The sequence below is a fragment of the Electrona antarctica genome (assembly GCF_951216825.1).
Source record: "Electrona antarctica genome assembly, chromosome: 3".
Taxonomy (NCBI): Eukaryota; Metazoa; Chordata; class Actinopteri; order Myctophiformes; family Myctophidae; genus Electrona; species Electrona antarctica.
Genome location: NC_136808.1, coordinates 20018027 through 20029353, shown reverse-complemented (window position 1 = coordinate 20029353; position 11327 = coordinate 20018027). Strand labels below are relative to the sequence as shown.

Below are 11327 nucleotides of genomic sequence, written 5' to 3'. Positions count from 1 at the left end.
GATCTTGCCGTTTTCTCATGTAGGTGTAAAGCAGTCAGAGGCGGCTGTGGCCCAGGAGGTAGAGCAGGTCGTCCAATGATCCGTGGGTTGGCCGTTTGAATCTCTGCTCCTCCTGTGTCACATATTGCCTCCAATGAGTCAGTGCCTCGCATGGTAGCTTGCCACCATTGGTGTGAAGAGACTCAAGAGGACACTGTCATCAACTGTTTGCCGCTTCACCCCCCAATGTATGAATGAATGGACCATTGTAAAGCAATTTTAGTTCTTAGAAAAAGCACTATAAAAATGCAAAATATTATTTATAAGGTCTTTACTGACATCAGCACAGCAGTGGTGGTCTGGTGGGAGCCAAGTACATGGAATACATAGATTGTAGTGCCTCAGTAAACTAGGACCACAGGTGCATTGATCACCTGCTATCCTATAGTTTCAATGTACAGATTATTATTTAGACAGTATATTGTTTAGACTGATGCTAGGTGTGTGTATACAGTAAATTGACTCACAGGCTGGGACACATGAGTGATGAAACCATGGAATTGAGAAACACATTGGAGCAACGCTGCCTCCTGCTGGCCGTTATAGCAAATAACAAGTTATTAGTACCCCGATTTGAAAACATGCGCCAGGGACCCCCATGAGAGAAGATGATTACATCTATTCTATACCAGAGACCCTCATAAGAAGATGATTACATCTATTCTATACCAGAGACCCTCCAGAGACACACACGCACACACACACAGAAGGTCAAGAATTATTATATCAGTTTTCTTTATTTACATAAAATAATATATCAGATTATAACATCTTAATTATTGTATGGTACAACAGCTGGGTGAGTTTTTATATTCAAGGACCCACTCATAACCCTGAGAGTGTACACATGGAACCAAATGGACTCAATCCATTTGTACACTACAGCTAAGCTACAGACCCTGTAATGGTCCATTTGGTTCCATTTGCACACTCTCAGAGCTACAGACCCTGTAAGGGGTCCCAAGGGACCTTCCTAGGGGTCTACTTTTTCTCAGGGGTCTGGTCACCGGCCTCTAGTTTGGGGGCGTCAGCCTTGGGGTCACGGTAGGCGGGGAAAACCTCCCAGGGGGTCGAGAGGTCAAACTTCCGGAACTCCTGAGACAGCTCCACGGGCTCGGCCACGACGCGCTTCAACTCATCATCATACCGAACCTGGAAAAGACCAGAGAATGTTACAGCGTCTTTCTGTCCTAAAATAGAAAAAGTGATTTCCCATAAGTGTTAAATATCTCTATATTGTGTCATTGCTATAGTGTTTGTTCAGTAACCGTGTTAAACCCCAGTGTGAAACCCCACACCTAACCAGAGTTAGTGTCAAAGTGTCCTTGAGCAAGACCACTAATTGCTCCCGATGTAAAGCCCTTTGGATACACCATTTACAGACTGGAGTTTTTGTGGAGGCAGCTGTTGGTAACTGGTCTGGTTGTCTGTGAGCATGATCTCCTCGCTCGCTAATGTTACATCTGTCTGTGAGTAGTGTTCATTTTGTTGACTGAAACACTAAGACTAAAAGACAAAGATTTTGATATTTAGTGGAATAAGACTAGACTAAGAATGATAAATGGTGAATTTATATAGCGCTATTTATCCCCCCCCCCCCCCCCCACCGGTTCAGTTCTTTGTGGTTCTTAGTCCATGAGCTAGAGCTCCAAAATTGGAACGTTAATTATGAATTGAGTGGGCAAAACCATACCTATATTAGATTGTTATCACCATGAAACTTCCCCAATTGAGTACTTACACGAAGACAATGATTTATTGTATTACAAATTTTGCAATTTTAAATATGGAAATGAGGCATTATGTAGGAAATATGCAAAATAATCGAAATATGAAAAAGCTACTACTGTGGAAGGGTTATCATGCAATAATCTACTTTTATTGATCCTATAAATAATTTAATATAGGGCTAGTTTTTCCCACCAATTTTGGAGCTCTGGCTCATGGACTAAGAACCAAAAAGAACTTAACCAGTTCCCATTGGGAACCAACCGGTGGAAAGGGGGTCACAGGGGTTCAGCGTCTTGCTCAAGGACACTAACGCTAGGGTACACTAACCCTGGGGTACAAGCTTACAATGTGTCACTTTGTGACGCGTTGTAAGCTTGTACATTGTTTTGACAATTATGCAAAAGAATAATTGATTATCTCAAATAATTGCAATTAGACAATTATGTAATAATTGTGACAGGCCAATTCATAGATTCAATAGTTTGTTGACAGCTCACCTCTACGTATCCAGACAGGGGGAAGTCCTTCCTGAATGGATGACCTTCGAACCCATAGTCGGTCAGGAGGCGACGCAGGTCAGGGTGGTTGGAGAAGAACACGCCATACATGTCCCAGACCTGCACACACACACACACACACACACACACACACACACACACACACACACACACACACACACGTTTGTATTACTATACTTGTGAGGGGATCAACATTTTAGCTGAAAATAGCCTATCAGTTTAATATCCTAAACCTGCCACCTGTCCAACCCTAACCAGGATTTACCAGAGGGCCAGCTGCTGACACTGGACAGCATGACCAAGTTTCATTATTCAACAGGTCGTTTCGAGGAAGCATTCATAGAAACAGCCTTCTAGCCGTGCTTCAAACCAGCATCATGGAACGTGTAATCAAAACAAAGAATTCAGCTGCTCTGTTCTCCCAGAGCGCAGCAGACTCGGTGGCTAGGCTAGCTAGTTTCTTGGGACATTTGTGGTTGTAGTGGCTACATCCGTCATTCAAAAAAAAAGAGAGTATCTTAGTTTTAAGGGTAACTGTTGTATAATTGCAATATTACACTTCTTGCTTTCGGAACTCGCCCTGTGGGCGGGTTCCTGCCGCATCGCAGGCATGCATTAATGACGTTAAACCACCCCCTCTCATGTAATATTGCTTAATTTCACACATGAATCCATGGACTTTCAGGAACATAGCCACAGAACACAGACATGCACTGCCTAACTTTGAGTCACCAGACCTTCCACCTCGGAGGAAAGCCTGGTATTCGTCCCATAATAGCATCAAGGCTTTTATTGGGTAGGCCCTAAAATGATCATGCCCTTGATTACTGGGAATTATTTGGGGAAGTTCTGATTCCGGTTTGGGGGTTCTGGCCTGATGACGACAAACCAGACTACAACATGACGTAAGTTACCATCCGCTCCAGACCGGATCAGAAACCCCCAAAATTGTATGCGTCCCAGGCTCTGCACTGCCAGCTCGGTTAAAACACCCAGACTACTAGAGAGAGATGTGCATCTGTGTAAGCTGTTACTTATTTACTGCAGAGAGAACACACGCTTGCCTGACCACTCGTCAATTCAATGTTTTTTCCTCCCGCTCTGGTTCCATAAGTATATGTCCACATGTCTTCTCATCAAGTCAAGTTGTAAACATTGACAACTGTTTTGACATGAGGTGGAGGTGGAGCAGGAGCTCTCCACACCTAGCGTAGGACTCGATCAGACCACCCGCAATTTTTCTAACATCGGATAATAGTGTTTGTTTGTTTTGTTTTTTGTGAAGATTTACAAACCTAACTCAGTTTAATTTCATCCACGGTCCCTTTTCCATTGCAGGAAGGGATATTGAGGGGGAAATGTGAAAGCTGAATTAATAGTAAATAGTCTAAATTTTGAGGTGACGGTAGGCCTTCTATCTAGAGGTACCAGAGTGCAGGAGATTAAGCCCTGCGTCTGAAGCGGTTACATACTACATGTATAAGCACTGTGTTTGGAACGGTTACATACTATAAGCACTGTGTGTGGAATGGTTACATACTATAAGCACTGTGTGTGGAATGGTTACATACTATAAGCACTGTGTGTGGAATGGTTACATAATATAAGCAGTGTGTGTGGAATGGTTACATAATATAAGCAGTGTGTGTGGAATGGTTACATACTATAAGCAGTGTGTGGAATGGTTACATAATATAAGCACTGTGTGTGGAATGGTTACATAATATAAGCACTGTGTGTGGAATGGTTACATAATATAAGCAGTCCCCTCACCTCTCTCTCGTACCAGTTGGCCGCCATGTGGACAGGAACAGCAGAGTCCATGGGGGTCAACTCGTCAGTGTACGTCTTCACGCGAATACGAGAGTTATAACGTAGAGACAGGAAGTTGTAGACGATCTGGAAACATCACATGACATACAGTAGAGTTATAAACATGACATGACATAGTCACAACTTCACCTATTTTCGGAAATGTATCTGTGCGTCCTATAAATATGATTTGGAGCTCTTCTGCCACTGCCAATAATTGGTCGGTGTTGGGGGGGGGGGGGGGGGGGGGACCAGCGGCACTGAAGCAAAACCAGCGAGTAATGCGGTCTTTCATATTAAACAGTTCTAGAACCACTGTTATATCAGACATGAAGCACCTCGAAGCGGTTCTGGCGAGACGGGATGTCCACGGCGGTCAGGTCGATCATGTTCCTGAACTGAGCGTTGCTGTGGTCCTTCAGAAAGGTCAACATGGGGATGACCCCGTCCGGGTGGATCATCACCTCCAGCTCATTGAAGCAGGTCACCTGACGCGCGCACACACACAAAAATATTCACATAAGTAGAATGCAGACACAGAGAGACAGTGTACATAGTGACAATAGACACTATAGGATAGCAGGTAAACAACATACACTGCATGGAGTGTTGTCCAGGGTGTTTTAGGGAAGGGAGAAGAGTCTAGGACTTGTAGAGCGTTGTCCAAGGTGTTTTAGGGAAGGGAGAAGAGTCTAGGATGTGTGGAGCATTGTCCAGGGTGTTTTAGGGAAGGGAGAAGAGTCTAGGACACGTGGAGTGTTGTCCAGGGTGTTTTAGGGAAGAGAGAAGAGTCTAGGTCGTGTGGATCGTTGTCCAGGGTGTTTTAGGGTAAGGTTCTGACAGAATTACTTTTCATCACACACAGTGCACTAACCTGGACCTGCTGCACATATTTGGGCATCATTTCGGCCACATACTCCCCGAACGCAGCCAGCTGGCTGTGCATGACAGCATCCTTTGGCCTCACAGTAGCTGCAAGAAAAGAAGACAAGGGTTAATATTAACACACTGAGGATGAGAGGCGCTCAGGTGGCACAATGGTTGAATGCCTGTCTCCAAGCACAGAGGTTTGGGTTCGAATCCACCGTGGTGCATGCGGCTTTGTCGGGCGTCTATGCGAGCACAATTGGCTCGTGTTCGGGGAGGTAAGCCAGGTGGGGACCCCTGGGAGGAGGATGATATTGGTCATTGGATGTAATGACCGGGCTGGGGGGGGGGGGAGCCTTTTTATGGATCAGCTAGCAACCGAGAGCTATTCAAATGCTGGAGAAGAGAACGATCAAACTTAATTCAATATAAAACAAAAAAACTAGCCCGGTAATAAGCAATGATTAGATCACTCCACGTCGGGATCTAGTCATCCTGTCAGGGTTTGTAGATCTAATAATCATCCTGTCAGGGTTTATATATCTAATAATCATCATGTCAGGGTTTATAGATCTATTAATCATCCTGTCAGGGTTTATAGATCTATTAATCATCCTGTCAGGGTTTATTTGTCAACAATCGTTATCACTAGAACATACTCACGTCTAGTCTCAGGCTCAGCACTGCTGCTCTGCAACCTGACCACACTGCCACCTACTGGATGGTGGAGACATGACGCACTGCCACCTGCAACTGAAAAACACAAAACACTTTATATTAGAGCAGGGGTCTTCAACGGAGGTCCAGAGTCACTACAGAGTACTTGCGCAAGAAGAGCGTGCAAGTACTGTAATCGGCTGCGTATGTCGGTGGCGTCGTGCGGCCAATCACGGAACAAGTATGTATGTATGTATGTCGGTTGCGTCGCTCGGCCAATCAGGGACGAAGAACAGCGATAGGCTGGGTATGTATATGTTGGTGTACTCCACCCGGCAATGAGGGACCACTGACCACTGCTGTATTTCAAACCTAGACAGCAGCAGAGAGCTTTAGGACTCAGAGCAGCAGTCGTGCCAGCAGTGGTGAGTGCAACTCATGGCACGCTCTGCTTGCGCACAAGTAGGCTTACTTGTGTGCAATGCGACAGAGTGCATTTCTAGTTTGTTGTTGTTTTTATATTATAACCACTTGCAGCCATGGTTCACATGACACTCGTACTTCACGAGCGTCATGTCTGTTTTTTGGGATTGCTACATTTACCGAGCAAACGTGTACATAAACCTTCAGATTTCAAATATAAAAGTGCTCACCCCTGGGAAACGGATGTTAGAAATTTCCTGTATCGGCTATTAGCGCCATAGAGTATAAAGAAGGATAGAGACTGATCTGGCGCGAAGCTCCGCCCCCTCCGCTATTCATGTCAGTGGAAGTTGCTCAGTGGCGTTTTGAAGCACCCGGAAGGACCGTTTCAAAACGTCTACTTCCGCATTGGACCACCAAATTTTGGTGGTCCAATGCGGAAGTGCAACCGAGCGCTCAATGTTAAAGCCCAGCTACACAGGGTTTCCCGGTCATGAATCCATGGGTCCGCCTGTAGTCCCTCCTCTTACCACTAGGGCCCAGTGCTTCAACGTTGGAGTGCCTCACTGGCCCCTTGATTAGCGCCCGTGCATTCCGTGTTGTTTAATAAAAATCATTTTTATCCGAGCTGTTTTTTTCCCGCCATAGGCTTTCAATTACGTGCCTCTATTAGTGCGGCGGATAACCAAACCAATTGTGCATTTTATGACTAAAGCATGAAACTTTCAGAATATCATCTACACACCCCAAGGTTTGATTTCAGACGTGGAACCACTTTCTGACTGACCTCTGGTGACCTTGAGGGGTCATTGACCTCAGAATTGCATTTTTGCACGTTTTGCTCCATTATTTTCCACTATAATAATTTATTATGTTTGTTAAATGGAAGTTTTGTTCTAATGAATGACAACTTAAACCCCAATAGTCTACATAAATGGTGAATCATGTCAACTTTTATGATATAAATGTTATGACATTGTTATAACATTAAAAACATCTAGGAGAGAGAGTGCGGCGGTTAAGCTCATATATGGAAGGTATTGTGCATGTTATGACTAAAGCATGGCACTTTCTACAGTGTTTCTATATACCATGAAGTTTGGTTTTAGACGTGGAAACACTTCTGAATTTACATCTGGAAATTGTCAGAGGCTGTACACATTTCGGGCTGTCAAACCATGCTGTAAACTGCCCATGTTAAACCCAGAAATGTTTTTTGCTTTAAACTTCTATAATTAAAAGGTCATCTATAGGCTGGCAGATGATGATTGTTTGCTAAAAGTTATATGTTGGACAATTTGAGTAATTAGCATAATGAGCAAATCAATTGCTTAATGAGCAAATTAACTGGAAATGGCTATCATTTTGCATCCATTTAACTTTGAAAGGTGACTTAAGAGTCAAAGTCTATGTTTGTGATATCCAGAAATGCATCTGTTATTATGGTGAAGTCATACACCCTTTCTTCATTAGCATAATTGGCATAAATTATGTAAAACAAATTAGGAATTAGCTATAGTGTTATTGCTTTTAGTCAACATATCAAGGTTGTTTTAGAGTCTACATCTATAGTATGTTACATAAATGAATCTCTTGCCATAACTACATTATGAAATTGTTCCTCATTTGCATAATTTGCATAAAGTATATAATAATTCGTCTTTCGGTCTATTTTATGACATGTCTAATCCAGTGGAGTGACGGAGCAGCAGTGGCTCATGAGGTAGATGATCGGACGTCTTGGAATCTGAAAGCACGGCATGATGCACACTCTGCATTGGAACATTGATGAACATGTCTGCATGTGATAAAAGCAGGCATCGAGTGTTATCAGATGCTTGTGCTTGTGATACTGTCTCCTTACTCTCCTACCCTGTGAGAAAGTACCATGCCTAGTCTCTCAATACAGTTCCTGTTGGAACTTCTACAACCCATTCACAAGAAGGATGGCCATAGCTGAATGAGCCACCTGGGAAACAGAAGGTCCCAGGTTCAATTCCAGGCCCCGGCAATGTGTCGAGGTATACATAAGCAAGACCCTTAATCCCAACTACCCCTGACCTCAAAGGTCTGACGGCCTTGAGCAGCAATAACCTAATTGAAGCAGAAAACAGAATTTTCCAATATGGTTAATATAAGGTCTAATACACAAAGATGAAGACAAAGAAGATGTAGAGGCTGAAGGGAATGAGGAGAGAGATGATGAAGATAGTGGAAAAAGACCATTGAGTGTGAGGTTGTGGTTCTAAGTGAACTCACTAGTGCTCATTATGGTACATTTTTTGTCCACTCAGTCTGTGTCTCAGAGTAGGGCTGTGGACAGTTCAGAGACTTGCCTACCGGTGACATTGTCGGTAGGCAGGTTTTTCATTTCGAACATTTAAATGTTTTAATTTGATTTTGTATTAATGTGAGAACAATGACTTCTATAATAGCTAACTTTCCAAAAATATAGTCTTCAGTTTATATTAGCTTGGATTCTCCATCGATGTCACTGGTAGCAAGTGTTATGACAGAAATGGTACCATATTATCTCCCAACATCTCCTTAAATTCCTGCCACCTGGTATAGAAGGCTTAAGAGTATCCAACAGTTATACTGCCCCCAAAACGTATGAACCCTGAAAGCTCGCCATGCTGCCCCCAAAACCAAAATCATGAGATGAATAGGGCATACAATAGCAGTGGCAGCCATTTTCGGGTTCCATCGTTCCAGACCCCATTGTTTTTTCCCCCATAGAGATTTCTACGAATATTTATTAAAAAAAAAAAATAAGCCCATAGAATCAAGCGATCCAGGACCGTACTGAATCATGACGTTAAAACATTTGATTCTGTGATTTATTTTTAAATATTGAATTATATAATATACAATAGCCTTTGTTTTTCACAGCATTTATGGTCATTAATTACCAGGATCCTGGATCCTGGATTGATATATATATTGTTTGGAAATCTCTATATGTGAAAAATGAATGGAGTCTGGATGGATGGAACCATAAAATAGCCACCACTGCTATGCCCTATAGCACCTTTGAATATACTGTAACGATATTCATTGGATATAAAAACCAAAATAACTCATCAATCAAGTCTTTCTGTATTTTTTTCTTCCATAACTTAATGTTAAAATAACGACAACTATCTCTTCTGTGGTTCTTGTCATTTTTTACTCTTCACTGCCACAAGCTCCTGTGCAGCTTTCTTGGCTTTGACCATCTCCTTATACCTCTTCATACAGTCCTTTTTGTAGCTCTATGAAGAGCTGCATCTTTATTTTATTTTGCTAGCACTGTAGAAAGTGTCATGCTTTAGTCATAAAATGCACAATACCTTCCATATATGAGCTTAACCGCTCTCTATAGATGTTTTTAATGTTATTACAATGTCATAACATTTATATCATAAAAGTTGACATGATTCACCATCTCTGTAGACTATTGGGCTTTAAGTTGTCATTCATTAGAACAAAACTTCCATTTAACAAACATAAATAATTATTATAGTGGAAAATAATGGAGCAAAACGTGCAAAAATGCAATTCTGAGGTCAATGAACCCTCAAGGTCACCAGAAGTCAGTCAGAAAGTGGTTCCACGTCTGAAATCAAACCTTGGGGTGTGTAGATGATATTCTGAAAGTTTCATGCTTTAGTCATAAAATGCACAATACCTTCCATATATGAGCTTAACCGCCGCACTATATCGGTTGGGAGGTGTGTTGCACTCTGATACACTGGGTGTGTTCGATATAGGCACACTGACCGCACTGCCAATACAAACTAATACGCTCCTGGTGTGCAACTGAGTTTTCTGAACGTACCCCATTTGAGAAAAATAGCCGGGCGCTCAGATAAAAATGCCTTTTATTAAACAACGCGGACTGCACCACGGGTGCCGTGCATTCGACCAGCAAAATTCTAACATCCGTGGCACTTGGGTGATCGCTTTATATTTGAAATATGAACATTTATTTACGTTTTGCTCTGTAAATGTAGTGGGTCCCAAAAAACAGGCTGAAGTTGCTGCATGAGACTGTCTGACATCATTTTGAGTTGACAGTTGTTTCAGGGCTATAATCACTTGAAGCCTAGCATTCCTATTCTCGGGTTAACATTAGCCAAAAATTGCAGATCTACAAGCTCACAACGCATTGATGAAGCATCTCTCTCTCAGCTTAGGGGGTCCCTGCTTCATCTCTCACACTCCACAGAGATGAAGAGCAGAGAGCAGTATTTAACACATTCTAACAGGGAAACAACATTTATCAGACCTATAAACCATACATTATATTGGAAGGGGAACACATTCTAACAGGGAACCAACCTGTAGAGCTACAGAGAAGTATCTAATCCTACATTCTAAGTAAACAACATCCATCAGACCTACAGGCAGCAGTATTTAATCATACAAACAGGGGAACACATTCTAACAGGGAAGTGAGGGAAGCAACATCCAGACCTACATCAGTAGCCTATTATTTAATCATACAGGGAAACACATTATAACAGGGATCAGTTTCTGTCAGTGCTGGAGCAGGCTAACATTAGCAATAGCTTTAGCTCGAAGGTCAAGCAGACAACATTAGCACAGTCTGTGCCTGTTGTTTTTGAATGGCTACTGTACACTGTTGTTTACGCACTAAACACACAGATTACACACACACATCATAATATAAAATATCATAATAAACGTACAGTTGAGACCCCTGGAGAATCCTCCTCTGAACAAACGGGCCAAAGACGCCGCCATGTTTGCACCTCTGACGCGATGCTTGTTTTCTTCTTCTACTCCCTGATTGTACACGTTGGAACACCACGCCGCCTACTGGTGTGGAGGAGTCATACCTTTACTGGTCTGAACCGTCTGAATGACTCTGAATCGAAGCAAACGGGTAGCTCCTTTTTGAATAGTTACATCATGTGTAGTTCTCAAGGACCCCGCCACAAATTGTATTTGGACTTCTATGTATTTGGACCCTAGTCCCCTACAATGATAATGTATTTTGGAATGGATGTTGGTCAGACCTAACCTGACTCCGCCAGATGGGGCAGCAGAGAGTACACTGGGTGTACTCTCTGCTGCCCCATCTGGCGGAGTCAGGTTAGGTCAGACCCCCATCTGAAAATATTTTGTGACACAGGGCATTTGTGGGCGTGGCCCAAGATTTAGACCTATTGGGTGGGCGATCATCTGTGATCATGTGACTGTTATTTATATAATTCCCCCCCCCCCCCCCCTCACCTTTTGCTTTTAAGATGTAGGCTATTATTTTTTTTAATT

General features: G+C 42.7%; 1 protein-coding gene across 1 annotated transcript; it reads right to left on the bottom strand.

Annotated features, from left to right (window-relative positions):
- Positions 1-750: 750 nt before the first annotated feature.
- Positions 751-10900, bottom strand: ndufs3 (NADH:ubiquinone oxidoreductase core subunit S3). The gene is made up of 7 exons (XM_079496591.1): positions 10742-10900; positions 5631-5720; positions 4975-5072; positions 4439-4588; positions 4062-4187; positions 2268-2387; positions 751-1191 (listed from the first exon to the last, which is right to left on the bottom strand). Exons 1-7 carry the CDS (start codon positions 10794-10796, stop codon positions 1021-1023), a joined length of 810 nt encoding a protein of 269 aa, XP_079352717.1. The 5' UTR covers positions 10797-10900; the 3' UTR covers positions 751-1020.
- Positions 10901-11327: the final 427 nt, after the last annotated feature.

What these genes read in the sequence shown, in the direction of transcription:
- ndufs3 (XM_079496591.1), bottom strand. Translation starts at nt 10,796, where the DNA reads ATGGCGGCGTCTTTGGCCCGTTTGTTCAGAGGAGGATTCTCCAGGGGT. An exon ending in TGCTGAGCCTGAGACTAGAC is followed by an intron (nt 5,073 to 5,630) that starts GTGAGTATGTTC and finishes CTTTTCTTGCAG; the next exon opens with CTACTGTGAGGCCAAAGGAT. An exon ending in CCAACTGGTACGAGAGAGAG is followed by an intron (nt 2,388 to 4,061) that starts GTGAGGGGACTG and finishes GTGTGTGTGCAG; the next exon opens with GTCTGGGACATGTATGGCGT.